We start from the raw sequence: 18,313 nt of genomic DNA on the forward strand, positions 1-18,313 counted from the left end.
GAGCAATTGTTGCAGGATGGCCGAATGTAACGGACGTGACGTCAGCTGTCATGCCCTACCGCCAGCCAAGCCGCCAAGCCATGTTAACACGCCCCCTTCCGCCACAGCCACAGCCACCGCCGCCGCCAGCCAAAGCCAACGAAGGGGGGCTAGTGTTAATAAAACAAGCCGTGCCAGCCATTTCTACCTGCTTTCTGCGTTCTCGCACAAATAAAAGAACTTGTCGTTACGCTGCTGGTTTTTATTGTCACATCATTTGCAACAGAATATTTGCCATTTATTTTCATATTCGATTGTGGGACCCTAAAAATATATAATAAATTTACCAAACATTAAATTAATAAAACAACAAAGCCATTATTTATAAATATAACTTTATTCCGAGATCTACTCCTCAAATTTATAAAGCATAAAATGTCAATGTTACTTAGACCGGATTCGCCATTGTAAACGAGTTACAGTACAAAAAACTAACCGTCGTCTAACTAATACGACCCAAACTAACCGCAAACGAAACGGGATCACAACTCACTGGATTTATTTCACTTCCCTACACTTTACGAACTGTTCACGCGGCAAGTCTATGTGTATTATATAAGGGTAAGTACAACCATAAATCATCTTCTGTCAAATAAATGACAGAACAGTGTTGCCAGAACACAAGCAGTCAAATATTACTGATTAAAAAAAATAGCTACTGACTTATTATTGAAATATAATCTCATTAGCCGCTTACTATAATATAATCATAAGGCTTTTACACGTCTATATTAAATTCGTGGGCAAATCAAGAAATACAGCAGTAGAAATATCTCGTTCACCCTGAACCAATTAGAAACCGTGAAATACATTTCCATGGGATTTTGGAACAATAAATAGTTGAAAAAGTTAAATAAAGAGACAGAATTCAGTTCAAATTTAAATCCATTGCCAAGTAGTTGAAAAAAAAAGTAAATAGATAATGATAATACAGGTCTTTGAACCTAGTACAGACTTCAGCTCTTTCAAGGCTTACAAAATAAATTATAAGGTTAATTTACATTCGTGTTTGTACTATACCTTTAAGAGAGAAATAAATAAATGAGAGAGGATTCGGTTCAAATTTACATTTGACAAATCGAAAGCGAAACGCAGGTTAGTCTTCGGTACTATAGACGAGAGGCATTCCGAGCTAAAATATAAATAATCAAATAAAAAAAATTAGTAATACATAGTACATTTAATTTAGATTACAAAATTAAAATACAGGAATTCTTGAGCGTTCCCCTTCCCACCGATCTGCTCTCGTCTTTACTATTGCGACCATCGCTCATTCAGTCTGAAAACAGAGGAAATAGACAATGTTTAAAAGTGCATTACCGATAACTCTCCGTATAACACGGTAGATACGTTCCTACATAGACCCGTGTTGTGCGAAACCGTGTTATATAAGACTAGGAGATTTTTTTTCCGAATAAAACATCTCAACTATGCCCATATTTTTTATTATTATACATAAAAATAAGCAGTAAAATTTCGGTTTTTCCAATATATTGTGTGTTCATAGAACATACATAAAGTCATTTTCTAAATAATTTTAAACAAAAATTTCGTTATCGTGTTGTAAAATACCGTGTTATAGGAGAGTCACCTGTATTATTATATTATTATTATTTTATTACTTAAATGGGCGTAGCGTCATTGATAACATTTGTGTAATATCCACATTTTATTGGTGATAGGGCGTCCTGCGAGCCCGCACGGGTAGGTACCACCACTCTAGGCATTTCTGCCGCGAAGCAGTAATGGTTTTCGACTGAAGGCTGCAACAGCCGTTGTACTGTAAAACTGATACTGAGAACTCGTGTCTCGAGAATGTTCGCACCCACGTTTACACAATAGATGTCTATCGGCACTGATAGTCACAGAATTAATATAAAATTTTATAAAATACAGGGTGTCCGCAAAAAATGGCACAATAATAAATATGATATAATAATCATTTAAAAAATATATTTTAATAGACCTATTTTTAAAACTTCACCTTAACGGGTCTGTGGTCCTCGTTCGCCTGGTCGTGTGGGAAGAAATAGCTCTTCTTTTTTTTAACAAATGTCGCGTCAAGATGATTTCTGCAACAACAAAGCGAACAATGTTTTTTTTTTAAATCTCTTTAACCAAATTCCTCGTTATATTACGATATCTTCAGGTACCAAGGTCGGAAGATGAGACTCCTTGTCTCACATACGGGATGTGACCTTTACCGAGGAACCAAGTGTTGGTGATATCAAACATGATAGTGCTAAATGACCCGTCCTTACGGATCCATACAATCCGCTAGCAATCATTAGACGCCTTCAGCTCTAACACTAGGAGCAGGCTCAGAGACCCCGGTAACACTGCTCGTCGGACTCGGCAGAGTTCAACGTGAAACCAAACCCATAGGTACATCAGACCGCTGAGATTATAGGCTGAGATTGTGTAGGCAGCGTCTTGGCTCTGACCCTAGCATTGCTGAAGTCCAAGGGCGACGGTAACCACTCACCATCAGATTGGGCCGTATGCTCGTCTGCTTGCAAGGGCAATAAAAAAAAAAAGATTCTCGCTGATCTTCAGAGCGGGTCGCGATTTGGTTCTGGCAGTAGATGCCCTCGCGAAGCAGTTACTCTTGAGTTGCTAGGTAGGCTCGGACTACTGTTAGCAAATCCCAACCCTCCTGGCTGAGTCCGTGCTAAAATTAATCTATCCACCAGCGCGAGTCAGTCAATACGGCGATGGTGGTTCACTCCACTCATTTCTGCTGCAAAGCAGTTTTGCATTCCAGTTTGATTATTGTGACCGTTATACAATACAATTGAGACTGCGACCTCATGCCTCAAGGGGCATCACGCTATAATGTTCACATCAATTAATCCCTAAACCCATATAAGGTATAATATATAAGCTACAATTGAGATTGGAAACGTGCTTGTTGCCTTCTCATTTATATATAAACCAACACTATACTTAATTTATTAAGTAAACAACAATTTCCCGTTTACTCTCGACTACTAGTCAATTCCCATTTCGACTACAAATATGACGATTCGACTACACCCTGTACTCAACATATCACAATAAGCACTACAATACATCTCCTTATACAACGGGCATAGTTCTGCATAGCAAACTGATATAATCAAAAATTATTTTATCCTAAAAATCTACACAACGTTATGTTCTCTAATTGAATTAGATTTATTGTATGTAAGCAACAAACATATTATTGCAATATACAGCATATTAATGTAATATGCAACAATCATATTATTCCAATATAATACAATTACAATATTATTATTGCAATATTCCAAAAATCTATTATTGCAATATTCAACAATCATATTATTTTTCTATAATACAACAACAAATATATTATTGCAACATATTAACTAATCGCTCGTTATATACAGTACGTTGTTTTCCAGTAATTATTCAATCTACAGTATAGAGCTTTGCAGAACTATGCACTTACTGATATAAAAAACTTGGATTTGGGTGGAGCGCTAAGCGGGGTCGTTCTTCTTAAAAATGTGCCAAATTCCGGAGAGATTTTTGTAAAACGAATACCTCTTATATGTCCTTTGAAAACGAGAAACATATTCATTATTTTGCTATATAGAATGTCTTGGGTGAGTTGCCCCTCCCCCCTTTTTTTTTGATAAGAGCATATTCTGCAAGCTGCACTCGTTGGGAACGATAAGAGCATAGTCTGCAAGTTGTACTCGTTGGGAACAATGAGATAATATTCTGCAAGCTGTACTTGTTGGGAACAATAAGAGCATAGTCTGCAAGCTGTACTCGTTGGGAACAATAAGAGCATAGTCTGCAAGCTGTACTCGTTGGGAACAATAAGAGCATAGTCTGCAAGCTGTACTCGTTGGGAACAATAAGAGCATAGTCTGCAAGCTGTACTTGTTCGGAACAATAAGATAATTTCTGCAAGCTGTACTCGTTGGGAACAATAAGAGCATAGTCTGCAAGCTGTACTCGTTGGGAACAATAAGAGCATAGTCTGCAAGCTGTACTTGTTGGGAACAATAAGATAATATTCTGCAAGCTGTAATCGTTGGGAACAATAAGAGCATAGTCTGCAAGCTGTACTCGTTGGGAACAATAAGAGCATAGTCTGCAAGCTGTACTCGTTGGGAACAATAAGAGCATAGTCTGCAAGCTGTACTCGTTGGGAACAATAAGAGCATAGTCTGCAAGCTGTACTTGTTGGGAACAATAAGAGCATAGTCTGCAAGCTGTACTCGTTGGGAACAATAAGAGCATAGTCTGCAAGCTGTACTCGTTGGGAACAATAAGATAATATTCTGCAAGCTGTACTCGTTGGGAACAATAAGAGCATAGTCTGCAAGCTGTACTCGTTGGGAACAATAAGAGCATAGTCTGCAAGCTGTACTTGTTGGGAACAATAAGATAATATTCTGCAAGCTGTACTCGTTGGGAACAATAAGAGCATAGTCTGCAAGCTGTACTCGTTGGGAACAATAAGAGCATAGTCTGCAAGCTGTACTCGTTGGGAACAATAAGAGCATAGTCTGCAAGCTGTACTTGTTCGGAACAATAAGATAATTTCTGCAAGCTGTACTCGTTGGGAACAATAAGAGCATAGTCTGCAAGCTGTACTCGTTGGGAACAATAAGAGCATAGTCTGCAAGCTGTACTTGTTGGGAACAATAAGATAATATTCTGCAAGCTGTAATCGTTGGGAACAATAAGAGCATAGTCTGCAAGCTGTACTCGTTGGGAACAATAAGAGCATAGTCTGCAAGCTGTACTCGTTGGGAACAATAAGAGCATAGTCTGCAAGCTGTACTTGTTGGGAACAATAAGAGCATAGTCTGCAAGCTGTACTCGTTGGGAACAATAAGAGCATAGTCTGCAAGCTGTACTCGTTGGGAACAATAAGATAATATTCTGCAAGCTGTACTCGTTGGGAACAATAAGAGCATAGTCTGCAAGCTGTACTCGTTGGGAACAATAAGAGCATAGTCTGCAAGCTGTACTTGTTGGGAACAATAAGATAATATTCTGCAAGCTGTAATCGTTGGGAACAATAAGAGCATAGTCTGCAAGCTGTACTCGTTGGGAACAATAAGAGCATAGTCTGCAAGCTGTACTCGTTGGGAACAATAAGAGCATAGTCTGCAAGCTGTACTTGTTGGGAACAATAAGAGCATAGTCTGCAAGCTGTACTCGTTGGGAACAATAAGAGCATAGTCTGCAAGCTGTACTCGTTGGGAACAATAAGATAATATTCTGCAAGCTGTACTCGTTGGGAACAATAAGAGCATAGTCTGCAAGCTGTACTCGTTGGGAACAATAAGAGCATAGTCTGCAAGCTGTACTTGTTGGGAACAATAAGATAATATTCTGCAAGCTGTACTCGTTGGGAACAATAAGAGCATAGTCTGCAAGCTGTACTTGTTGGGAACAATAAGAGCATAGTCTGCAAGCTGTACTTGTTGGGAACAATAAGATAATATTCTGCAAGCTGTACTCGTTGGGAACAATAAGAGCATAGTCTGCAAGCTGTACTCGTTGGGAACAATAAGAGCATAGTCTGCAAGCTGTACTCGTTGGGAACAATAAGAGCATAGTCTGCAAGCTGTATTGGTTGGGAACCTGTCTGATCACATGTCTGAGGACGTGCGCCCCCCAGCCGTACGCGGCGACGTCGAGCCCGCACTGCAGGAGCGTGTCGGCGCAGTACCCGGACAGCGGGGCGAGGCACGTGTTGTACAACAGTAACCCCATCATCCACTTCTGCGTGGCCCCCTTCGATTTCTTAGCACGTTCCGATTTCGGACGCATAGACTTCTTCTGCTCTTCCAGTTCCTCAGTCGCGTTTAGCTCTTGCGACGTTTCGAATCTAAGAACTCGATTGGATGACGTATTCATAGTTCTCTCTTGTGATACCAAAGTTAAGACTACCCTCCAAACTAAAGTGAGCTCTGTGTGGCATTAGTTTACATATATTGCACAGTAAAGCATATAGTGGTTTGTTTATTTCCACGCGGCAGTTACGATTGAGCTTCGGAAGACTTGTAAGTTTAGCACGGAGGAGGAAGAGGATCTTAAAATCTTACCGTTTATCAAAATACGAGGGCGGTGTCATGTCCAGTGATATTTCTGTGCTCGACGGCTGAAACAAAATAACTTTTTTAATTCGCATTCATATCAATTAGTCAATCACTTTATCGTCGTTGCAAATTTGAAATCTTCTATGTGTATAAATGTAGTTTTCGAGAAAGTCTAATAAAACTACCTCCTGAAAAAAATAATTCAAATATTTTTTTAGCACACTTTGATCTACAATAAAATGCACACCGACACTTAGGATTTTTTAAGATTGACGCTTAATAAAGTGGAATATTGAGATAACACACACATGGGAGTTTTTTTTTTTTTTTTTATAGCTTAGATGGATGGACGAGCTCACAGCCCACCTGGTGTTAAGTGGTTACTGGAGCCCATAGACATCTACAACGTAAATGCGCCACCCACCTCGAGATATAAGTTCTAAGATCTCAGTATAGTTACAACGGCTACCCCACCCTTCGAACCGAAACGCATTACTGCTTCACGGCGGAATTTTTGCTGAGTATAGGGTATTCAAAATAATTTTCATAATACATGAAAACATCATTTTGGCCCAAAATGTCACATACGAGATTTAAAACGATCTCCTGTAACCATCGTTTTTGATATGACGCTTTGTACGTAGGGGCCGTCGATTTATGTGACCATTGTTCGGTGGAGGTTCATTAGTATAATTGAGTGAGGTGGTTGCTCACGTTGTTCTCCTTGTCGTCGGAGTCGGAGGCGGGCGCGGCGCGGCGGTTGCGGCAGAGCGCGTGCTGGCAGCGGCAGGCGGGGCGGCAGGCGCGCTCGCTCTTGACGCAGCCGCACATCTTGGTGGCGCAGCTGCCGCGGCACGTGCAGTGCGGGCTGCCGTCGCTGCCGCGCTTCACGGCCCGCCCCGCGCCCTCCGCCGCACCCTCCGCCGCGGCCCCCGCCGCGCCCTCCGCCGCCATGCTGAAGTTCATCGTGAGCCGGGAACGTTGCGCCTGCAGGTCATAATGTGGATGTTAACGTTTTTAAAAAATGGTATTAAGTCTATGTTTTCAACTGTTCTGGGGTAGACCGGTGCTATAAAATAAAAGAGTGGACTGTAATAGTACGATAGGTGTAATATTTGGTTAATGTATAAAAGAAGTGACAAGCAGGTGTCGCGGGTAGCGTTGCTGCACGAAGTGTCAAAGGTGTAAAACCGCGACCCCGCGCCGCTGTCCTCCTCCCGGCGCACCTCTTTTTTCTTTTTTTTTTTTTTCCTAGCTGATAGCCTTGAAAGGATATTTCAGCTTCGCCCTAACGCTTGTAGGTGATCCAAGTGATAATGATTTGGTAGTTTATGTCGCTGTTTTATAAAATCTTTCCACTTGCTATCATGACGCCACCTTAAATGGCTACGATTTCAGCGAAAACTTTTTAATACACTGAAATGACGCTCCTCACTTCTGTCTACTCTCCATAGTTTTTAATCCTTAAACTAAGTAACATAAACATAAACTTCCTATATGATATTTCGGAAATTACAGTTTTCATACTGTTACGCCGGTAAGTACTCTCGAACAAATATCGAAAGATCTAGTAGCATCTAGAACGCTCAAGAAGTACAACACCATCTATTGTCAGATAGCGGAAACACAATACTGGAAATGTGTGTAATATTCTCGGTAATTCTAGGGATGTGGTATCGGCTATAAAAGCGTTGCAGGGATAGCACGCAGTCAGTCAGTAATCAGAACTACTTGAAGCGAAATAGCGAAGGGATCACCTGAAGCGAAGCGGAAGAAGCAAATTGAGAATTTTAAAGTGTTTGTGAAGTTTTTTAAGTGTTCTAAGTGCTAATTCAGTGTTAATTTATACTTTGGTGGAATTTTTATTTATCCCGAAACCCAGCGCGTAACAATACCAAAAATTACTCCAACCTCCTAGTAACGTATTTTTAAAACATTTCATAATATAAAAAGTTATAGTTGGTATTCCGCAGTAACCACAAGTTGTCCAAAGTCTGTCGAGACGATCCATAGACAATGTCTGTGGGTGGGGGCGCTCAAGAGTACGGCCTGTACCTGTATCCGTTTGAACAGAGGCGTGGCCCTCCAGTCTGGGTCCTTGTCTCTGTCCTCAAACTCGTCGTCGTCCTCATCAGTGAGCTCGGTGTACTCCTGTTTCTTGATCTCGCCCGAGGACTCCTTCTTCGACGATCGTTTCTTGGCGCGTTTGCCGGCCGCACGTAGCTCTTCTAATTCTTCCATCAGTTTTTTCTGCAAATTATAGGATTAGGTTACCTCACATTTTACTCATTTACTTAATAGGGGTATAAAAAATACTGCTGCTGCAATGCTATTTTTTTAGACTAGAATTAGATAGCGAAATCATCTTCATATTTTAAAACTTTATTATTTGGTCAATGCTTAAGGGTTGCCATTTCTAGCAGCTCTTCAAGCTTTTCCTAAAAGCATTTTTTTTTTTATATCTAACTACCCCTTTTACAATATAATATGATTGTAAAAGGGTTTGATGTATGTTGTCCCAACTGTTGGCTTCAATAACTTATGTGCTGTGTGCTATGTCGTTTATAAAGGGGAAGGTTACCCTAAAGGGTAAAACTATTATTAAGAGACGCTATCTAAAGATTAGAGTGAATAGTTTCAGCACTACGTGACAAAGTCGTAGCCGAAGCCTATATAGACATTCACAACGTAAATACCACCACACGCGTTGCGTCATAAGGTCGAGATTGCCTTGTAAAACTCACGTTTTCATCTTCAACTTGCTCGAGCTTGTCCTGCTGCGCCTGTATGACGTTGTGCAGATGCTTGCAGGCCTCGCCCTTGTCGCCGCGCACCACGCCGCGCTGCAGGGCCAGTAGCGCCGTCAGCTGCTCGGGTTCCGTACAAACATTGCCATCACGATTCAAAGAGTAGTGATAGGGGTATGGCTGTTTCTCAGGAGAAACACTTATTATCCCTTATTGAAGGGTAGGGTAGCCATTATTCGATATAACACAATAAATGTCCGGGCAGATAGGCACCTGCCTATTCACAAAGCGATATTGCTCTGGCAATCTCTTAACAATGTGCTTGACTGTCATTATGAAGTATTGGCAATACAGACTTTACAACACGAAAATTTTTGTAAATTCAACAAATTTCAATTGTTGAAATCAGTCAGTACTTTGTTTTTTTTTTTTTTTGTATTTCGGACCAAGAGACATTTTTTTTATTGCCCTTGTAGGCAGACGAGCATACGGACCACCTGATGGTGAGTGGTTACCGTCGCCCATGGACTTCAGCAATGCCAGGGGCAGAGCCAAGCCGCTGCCTACCGAACTACCAACTACCGAATTACCTTTTGTTCGCTCTGTTTCTTGACATTCATCAGCTGCCTTTCGAATTCCGCCTTGCTGTTGTCGAACTCGACGGCCAGCCGGTCGTGGGCCTCCTTGACCTCCTCGTAGCGAGCCTGGTAGCCCTTCTCGCTCTGGTTCTGCAGCTCTCTCTTGGCGTCGACCAGCAACTCGAATAGACATTTGAGAGCGACTTTCGCTTCGAGCATGGACTGTATGTTGTCCCATTGGGTGCGTGATTTATTTTCTGCAAAAATATATATTAAATGTTTTCATTTGCTTAGGAGCAGAGCGAAGCCGCTATCTACCGTAATGTGGACAGATTCGCTTTAAATGCTACCTGGTGTTAACTGACTACTTATGGATATCATAACATCAGGCATGAGGCTGAAGTTTCAATTGCCAGACTGACCATCAGATGATGAGTGATCACCATCAATCATCAACATCAGCAATACCCACCGCACAAGCAAGCTGCTGCCTACAAATAATGACTATTGATAATGCCTCACCTTGATCTGCTGTCAATATCTTCTGCTGCAAATCTGATATCTGAGCCTTACGCAGAGCGAGGTCATCCTCAAGTTCAGCAATTTTCTTTTTGTTGACCTCCGAGTCTGTACTGTTGCGAAGACTCTCGATTTGTTCCGTGATCCAAGCCCTGGTCGCATATTAAACTTGTATACTCAATAACATTTATTAGTATGGATGTGAGCTATGATCATCTATACTAATATATAAATCTACAGTGGTTTTTATGGATGTGCCGTTATAACTACTGAACCGTGCATCCGATGGACTTGAAACTTGGTATCCATGTAGAAAATACATGTACTTAATGAATAGGCTAATATTTATATGAGTGTTGGACTCCCTAATAATAATGACAATAAATAATAATGTTAATTTTAAATGCCCAGCGAAGCGGGCGAGTACGGCTAGTTTATTAATATGGGTGTGAACTATGATCATATGTCTTAGTTCGGTTCTAATAAAGTTACCTGTACTCCATGAGTTCTTCCAAGGACTTCTCGGCTTCAACAATACTAAGATGGACTTCGAGTTCTTGTTCGATGTACTGCTGCACGGCGCCCGCCTTCACGTTGCCTTTAGCGCTGCGCTTCATTGCGGTCGTCTTTTGACGGTCCAATGCTTCCTGTCAATAAACAAAATATGTTTCTTTATTTATTCACACTTTATTTTTTCTCCTACCTACGCCCCCCCCCCCCCCTCCCCAGCCCCCACCAGGTCTTCGCCCCTGGACCCCGGCTCGGTACTCCACGAGTGCTAAGTTTTTTACAATGTCGAACTTTCGGCCTGGTAGCAGAAAAAATAGTGTGTGCATCGCGGGAAAAAAGTTGGACATCTCATCCCGTGTGTTTGCCACGCGAGAGGAAATGTCCAACTTTTCTCCTGCGGTGCACAATGTACTATTTATTAATATATATAATTTTTTATTTAGATGGACTGTACATCTCTCTGTGACTAGTGTGTTCACTAGCGACTAACAGTGGTGGTTCGGAGGACGAAATTAAGTGGCGCATAATGATAACGCGTTCGGCCATGGATAAACTCGGAAAAGTATGGAAGAACCGGAATATCACCAAGACCACCAAAGCCCGACTGGTAAGGGCACTGGTGTTCTCCATCTTTTTATATGGGGTTGAGTCCTAGACTGTGAGAGAAAGAGAAAGAAGAAGGATCGATGCATTAGAAATGTGGTGCTGGAGAAGAATGCTCGGTATATCTTGGACTGAGCATCGTACCAACGCCTCGATCCTAAAAGAACTAAATATCTCTCAGTCTACCGAGAAACTTATTGTTCAGGGTAGGCTCAATGGTAAGAGATCCCGTGGACGAATCCCCCATGCGCTGGACTGATCAGGTGAAAGACCTTACTGAAACCCCACTTAACGAGTGTGCGCGCCGGGCCTCGGTTCGCAAGCTATGGAAAACATCTGTCGAGGCTTTAATAAGCAAGAATTCCACATGACCACGACTGCTCTGCCAAGAGCAACCGATTATGATGATGATGATGATATATCTCTGCCCACTGGAGTCATGGCTCATTTGGCGGGTCTGTCCATTGGGCGATCACAACGAAATAAAAGACTGCTACAAGATATAAAATATACTACAGCCATGTAGACTACTGTTGTAATACATGTGTTGAGATTGCGATCACAATTCCCAAAGAAAAATGACTTAATAACAAAATCCAAAAATATCACCTTAAGTCTTCTATTAACTGCGACAGCCTCTTCCATCTTCCGTTTGAGCACGTTCTGTTGTTTAGCGTGCAGAGTCTCCATCTTGGCCATGGCGGTGGCGCGCTTCCGATCCTCGTTCCTGAGCCGCAGCAGCGCGCGCTCGTTGTCCGCCTTCCACTTACGGAACTTCTCGCTTTCTTCGCGCATTTGTTTTATTATTTTAACCTGAAACATTACCATCAAAAAACATTACTAAGAGTTACAAACGGAAAACCGGAAAACGGCTCTTATTTTTTGAAATTGTCGCGCAAATTATACGAAGTACAGATTAAAATGACGTCATTTGGAGCCAAAATGAACGGCGACCTAAACATAGATTAACACCCGACTATTGTATCACATACTTGTAACCATACTTCAGACCTTAGAACTTATATCTCAAGGTGGGTGGCGCATTTACGTCGCAGATGTATATTGGCTCCAGTAACCACTTAACACCAGGTAGGCTATGGGCTCGTCTACCCAACTAAGCAATAAACAAAAAATGTTTGTCTTTTGAGTTTACCTTAACATGAACAACTGGTCAAATAATAAGATGTAGAACATATATCATTAACATTTCACAGAAGGTGATAAAATGGTCATTTTAATTGTTTAATCCCTTAGATAAATTCAATTTTGATTCTTTTATTGTTGGTATAGACATTTTATGAAATACACTTCATACTACTTTACACTACCTTAGTAACTTTCATAGCTTGCAGTTCAGCATTGAGTGAAGCTATCTTAGCTTCGTTTTTCTCTTTCATCTTGATGATGTTCGCTTGCTGCTGGCATCTCTTCTTCAGTTCAGATATCTCGGATTCGAGGGTCGATACTTTCGTGCGTCTCTCTTCGTGCGATGGATCTTTGCTCTTAAATTTTTTGTTTCACATTTAAAAATTGTATTAAATTCAAAATAATAAAACTAAACAAAGCAACTCTATACAATATAAAGATTATGTATGTGTATGATATGAAAGATATTAAACTTTTTAAAAATTACATGGAAAGTCAACAATTAAACAGTAGTGTCTTAAAGTTCACTTCTAACTTATTAACATGTTTCTCGAACCAATGTTTTACACACAGCACAGGGCCGTGATACTTGTATAAGCAATGCTTGTCTGTTGAACATGAGTGAGAGATACCGGTTCCAGGTGAGCTGTGCTCTGTGTCTACCCACGAAAGCAATACTAGACCAAATTATCATGTCTTTTTTATTGCATGGATCAATGGACGAGCTTACAGCCCGCCTGGTGTCTAATGGGTATCGGAGCCCATAGACATCAAGACGTAAATGCCGCCACCCACCCTGAGACATGAATTCTAAGTTTTTAGTTTTATAGAAAAAAATATAAATAGCCAGGGTGGCGGTACATATCGGTACAGGCTTTATAGCCTACATCTCATCTCTCTCTCTTTTACATAGAAATAGCTCATAGAACAAAATAAGATTGCTTATGGCTAGATAGATGGATAAGAACTTTTATTAAATACAACCAAAACAATATCTAAATTATAAAATAAATTTTACCTTGGTCTGTTTCAATTGCTGAAGTAACTCATCTCGTTCTTTCTCTAGGTGCGAGATCTTTTCCTCGTTTTCACGTAAATTATGATGGGAGTCCAGCATTTCTTTATTGTTGGCTAATATTGCTTGTACTACTGACGCCTTAATGGCCATGGCACGGTTTAATTCTTGTAATTCTTGATTTAGTGCCACCTGTTGACATTTTTTTTATTATAAATGAGTAACTAACAGCTTACCTGGTATTAATCAGTTTCTAAATAAGATTGGCTTTGAAATAACAGATACCTTATTCATCAAACACATCAATGCTTTACGACAGAAATAAGCAAGTCCAGTGTACTTAATTTCAAAAAATGTACTTCAAATTAATATGATGAACAGTTTACCTGTCCCATTGCCCTTTTCTCTTCTTCCAAAACTGCCTGATCCTCATTTAATACGACATCTTCATCAACTTTCTCATGATCATTATCATCTTTGACAAACGATAGCTTGATTTCATGATCAATTAATTCTTCATTGTTCTTCAAGTTGACAGACTGCAAGTCTTCAAGCCTAGTCTTAATTTCTTTCAAATAATCGACTACTGATGTCTTCTGGTGCTCATCATCAGATTTATCAGTCATGTTAAGATTTTCAATAGTCTGATTGCACTGTTCCGTGAGCTCGTTCAGTTTGCGTTCAATTTTGTCCTTGGCTGCTTCAGCTAAAAGTGCTTTTTCGCATAAATTTGTGTTCTCAATTAACATGTTGCCAAGATGTTCAGTGACTTGTTTGTGTTTCTTCAACAGCTCTGCATATCTGGATCGTTCCCTTTCTAACTCCTCTTGCAGTTTTTCATTATTTTGTTCATTAACAGTTGGCAATTTGCCTAAAAGCTGCAGTCGGAGTTCGTTGACTAAATTGTTTAACCTGTTAACATAGGGATTCGCTATTAATTTTCTAAAATGTACTTGTTACTTGTACTTCATGCATGTTTAAAGTTTGAATTTGGTGCAAAAACTCCTTAAAAAGGACATATGGGTTTATAAAATGATCAACAACAATAAAAGTCAATGCACAGAGTACAGACCGTACGATCTCGGCGGCCTTAGCGTCCTGGTTGATGACCGGTTTGTTCCGGATTCGTCGAGCGCGATCGGCGTAGCGCAGCGTGGACACGGTCTCGTCTAGGTTGTAGTCGGCCGGACTCACACACGCCACCATCAGCGTCAGCGAGTTGCCTCCCAGACTGTCTGTACATGTATGAAGCAGCAAACTTAGACGATATGAATTAAAATTGAAATATCTCTACATTGCTCTGAAGTGTCTAAGAAATGCAGTCATGAGAGATTATTTATGTTATACCAAAAGAGCTACTGAGATTCTTAACAGAATGTGGATATTCGGTAGGAAAAATCTATAGTTTAATTGTAGATTTCACGTATTCACAATTTTATGTTGTGGATAACAAAGAAAAAATATTTTTTAGCTTACCCTGAAGAAGCCTAGTGAGCTTGCTATCTCTGTAACTGATATAACTTCTATTGGTTCCATCTCCGAGAGCGGAAATTACGTTGCCAAGTGCAAGTAGACCTTGATTGATCTTCACACCTTCTTTCAATCGCTCTCCACTAGCTTTCGTTTTTTTTATGCGTTCTGAACCAGCCAAATCGACGAGATGAAACTTAGATGTTGTTGCTATATTTCTGAGAATTACCATTACAGAAAGATTAACAGACCTCAAATTACTGTTACAAAAAGGTTTTTTTTTTTGCTCTGCGATTGGTTTTCTTTATTAGCTTATAAGTTTGTTATCAAAATGGGTTATTCATAATAATTATTCAATAGGGCATAAGCCCTAGCATAAGCTTTTACAATTATTAGGGTTATTATAAAATAACCCTAATAATTGTAAATGTTAAAAAGTTAAGGCAAGCAAATGTAGGAAAATTTGTGTATTTATAAATGTATGGTACTGTTTAGTAACATTGTTATGTTAAGATAGAATAAATCTAAACTCACTTATCACTTCGACTCTCTTTACAAATTATAATTGTAAAAACGGCATGACTTCGACTGGATGCTTGGTTCATTGCTGTCGATCCTGTTACACGACCAGCAGACCCTCGTTCTAATACTAGCATTGTCTCCATTGTGGATGCCACAGGTAATTCGGTTATACCTGTAATTGAATCATGTTACACCTATGGCTACAGTTTTAATTACTTATTTTTCCTTTATTTGTATTTAATCTCAAAAAGGGAGACAGGAAAATTGTGGAGAATGATCAACAAGGCACCTATTTTGCATTCATGATTTTTTTCTTCCTGATCAATATTATCAATAGTTTTGTTGTCTTTCTAACGTAGTCTTCTTCTTCCTCTAAGACAAATAGTCTTGTCCCAGTAGCTGCTAACACTAGCCCTAGCAAGAGCAGTGCTTTGCAGGGGAACAGAATTGTAACCCACTGAGGAGATCTGGCAAGAAACTGAGTGTGCTAGCTCTCTGGGATACAAGGTTCTAATGTTCAATCCATGCACACTTATTGCCACAAACATTCTTACTCACTCACGCTCATTCAATAAAGCAGCAAATTTAGCAATTTTAAGTGATTTACTAACATACCTGGCAAAACTACACCTTTATTGATATCCTCTCTGATCTCGATAATACTGTGTCCACGCTCCTTCCCTGACAACAGGTCGTAGCACTGCTCCTGGTATAGCTCCATGAAAGAGACATTCACTTTGAATATGAACTTGTCTTCATGAGTTTCAATAAAGTCAAAGATGTCCGCCACTGCTTGCGGGATAACTCCTACAATACAAATTCTTAGTTTGATTATATTTGTTGTTATTTTTTTACTTTATTTTCTTTGTAATGCAAGCACAAAATTCCTGCTTGTAATTTGTCACCGTGGCTTATAGATATTAGAAAAGCTAATACAGTATCAAAGATCAAGAAAATATATTAAACAAAGATATTGCGATTTAAATATGCACAGAAACTGAAATAATTACTTTATTTCACCCTTGCCTTTAAAATTAAGCCATACAGATCATGCCCCAAAAAATACTTAGTAACACTAGTATTATGGGAATTCCTCTTACTTTATTATCATTACTTTACAAAGACAATAGAACACCTATAGATAGCAGTAAGCACTTAACATAAGTTTAGCTGCGTCTGCATCAGTTACTGTCTAAACTTAAAAAAAACAACTTACCAAGTTTAGTGAAGTCTCCATCTGACCCAGAGTAATTAGTACCCATGGTATAAGTTTTGCCTGACCCTGTTTGGCCATATGCCAGTATTGTTACATTGTACCCTATGTAAGTTAGAAAGAGAAAGCTGTTAATTATTCAAATAACATACAGTATTGTATAAGTTACACATAATTTAAATTCTCCATTAAATTAATTTAATATTTTTCTTGGTCCAGACAAATTGCCCAATTGTATCTTCTGTATTACATATTTTTGTATGTGTACTTTGTCATTAAGCATTTCATGTCCCAAATTTTCAAAAGTTACCGCAATGTAGTATTGTAATTTCAAAATGTGGTTTATTTTAACCCCAAATGCTGTTGACATCACGTGCCTCAATCTTGAGACATCAACCAGGAGTTACATAAACAGTAGTAGACATTCAGATAAACTTTAAAAGTATATTTTACCCTGAATATATTATTTACAAAATTCTAAGCATAGTATACGACCATAGAGGGTCTTAAAAAAATACCTTGAAATAACTTTCCTATTAGTCCTTTCACAGCAGTGTCATAAAATTCTCTTTGAGTGATATGCTGCGCGAATACGTAATTGTATGTAAAAGCTAAGTCTTTTATTTGCACTTGTTGCTCCCCAGGTATCACGTCAATGCACTCATCGCAGCCTCTTTCGGTCTCCTGTTGCATCAAAGGTCTGATGCGCAGCGCTACCTGAACAGTGTCTATTGTTTTATCTTCAACCATTTTCATTGATTTGTATTCACATTAATACGATATTAAAAACGTAGGGCTAACATGGCCCGTTACGAAACTTGGTGGTTGTGTATGAGTGCATATATTATTGTTTAGGAGAACCAGTCATGTCATTCTGTTTCTGAAACAAATTAGGGTTTTGTCAAAATCAACGTTAAAAATTTCACGACTGATTTTTTTATTTGAAAATTCGATATTCAAAATCTGTTGCTATCAATATGAAATGATATAAAAATTTATATTCCAATCTTCATCATACACTTTACCTGATCGTTTAAAAAGAATTGTATTGTCTTCTTTTATAAATTATTCCCAATTCGAAATAAAAACACGAAAATATATCTCAGATTCTTTCAAATTTGAACGGTTGCGGTCAACGACACATTTAAAATTTTCAATGTTGCCTGTTGAATGAATTTATTCAATAATTTCCATTTTTCTTCAATCAAAACTTTGTTTCTATTTTTTCTTTACATGCCATGAAGTCAAAGCCTGTACATCAAACGTTTAACATAAAAATACCGTAAACCAAAAAGGTAAACCCCGTAAACTCTTAGGGTAAGCCCTTTTGGTTTAAGTAGGGAGTTCAAGTAAAGCACAAAAGCAAAGTCGCGTCTTTAAGTTAAAAATAAATGTGGTTGAATTTACATGTCAATAACGCAAATTTATTGAAACTGCATTCTGACTATTAATGTGTTTCAGAATATTAAAAAAATTATTAATATTGGTATAATAGCCGGCAAACTTCTTGAGCATTTGTTGACGTAGTGGGGGTAAGTTTGCGCATGGTACACTCACGTGCAAAAACATTATTTACTCTGCGTCATAATGCAATTAAATTATTAAAATCAACATATGTATTTATTTATATATTTATGAGAACATCAACAAAAAATATAGGTTAATAATTGTAATAATTTAATCTTGGGGTAAAATAGATATTCCTTCTATTAAGTCAAAACTAGAGCTGTTGCCAGGTCTTGGTTCAGTTGAAGCGAAGCTGGTATTTGTAATTTTTTTTTTCGTTATCATAATCTTGACCATCATCATCACTGTTTTTATCACCCGAGTTGCTATCATCGTGATGAGTCGACATAGGGATCATCGGTGTAGTTTACAAC

At 39.1% G+C, this 18,313-nt stretch overlaps 1 protein-coding gene across 1 annotated transcript; it reads right to left on the reverse strand.

Annotated features, from left to right (window-relative positions):
* Nucleotides 1-355: 355 nt before the first annotated feature.
* Nucleotides 356-17,605, reverse strand: Klp3A (kinesin-like protein 3A). The gene is made up of 20 exons (XM_028178938.2): nt 17,459-17,605; nt 16,952-17,313; nt 16,437-16,538; nt 15,836-16,027; nt 15,233-15,392; nt 14,705-14,916; nt 14,301-14,463; nt 13,615-14,140; nt 13,232-13,420; nt 12,396-12,569; nt 11,677-11,880; nt 10,447-10,601; nt 9,958-10,106; nt 9,448-9,692; nt 8,855-8,977; nt 8,166-8,360; nt 6,825-7,097; nt 6,117-6,172; nt 2,024-2,111; nt 356-1,318 (listed from the first exon to the last, which is right to left on the reverse strand). The coding sequence occupies exons 2-20, from the start codon at nt 17,187-17,189 to the stop codon at nt 1,310-1,312; spliced, it is 3,453 nt and encodes a 1,150-aa protein (XP_028034739.2). The 5' UTR covers nt 17,190-17,313; nt 17,459-17,605; the 3' UTR covers nt 356-1,309.
* Between the last annotated feature and the right edge of the window lie 708 nt (nt 17,606-18,313).

Source organism: Bombyx mandarina, chromosome 25 (assembly GCF_030267445.1).
Source record: "Bombyx mandarina strain Sakado chromosome 25, ASM3026744v2".
Classification (NCBI taxonomy): Eukaryota; Metazoa; Arthropoda; class Insecta; order Lepidoptera; family Bombycidae; genus Bombyx; species Bombyx mandarina.

Excerpts from the sequence above, each read along its gene's own strand:
- Klp3A (XM_028178938.2), bottom strand. The coding sequence starts at position 17,189 with ATGAAAATGGTTGAAGATAAAACAATAGACACTGTTCAGGTAGCGCTG. Across the intron at positions 11,881-12,395 it reads AAGCTATGAAAGTTACTAAG|GTTAAAATAATAAAACAAAT; the intron begins GTAGTGTAAAGT and ends GTAATGTTTCAG. Across the intron at positions 8,978-9,447 it reads AGAAACAGAGCGAACAAAAG|CTGACGGCGCTACTGGCCCT; the intron begins GTAATTCGGTAG and ends GAACCCGAGCAG.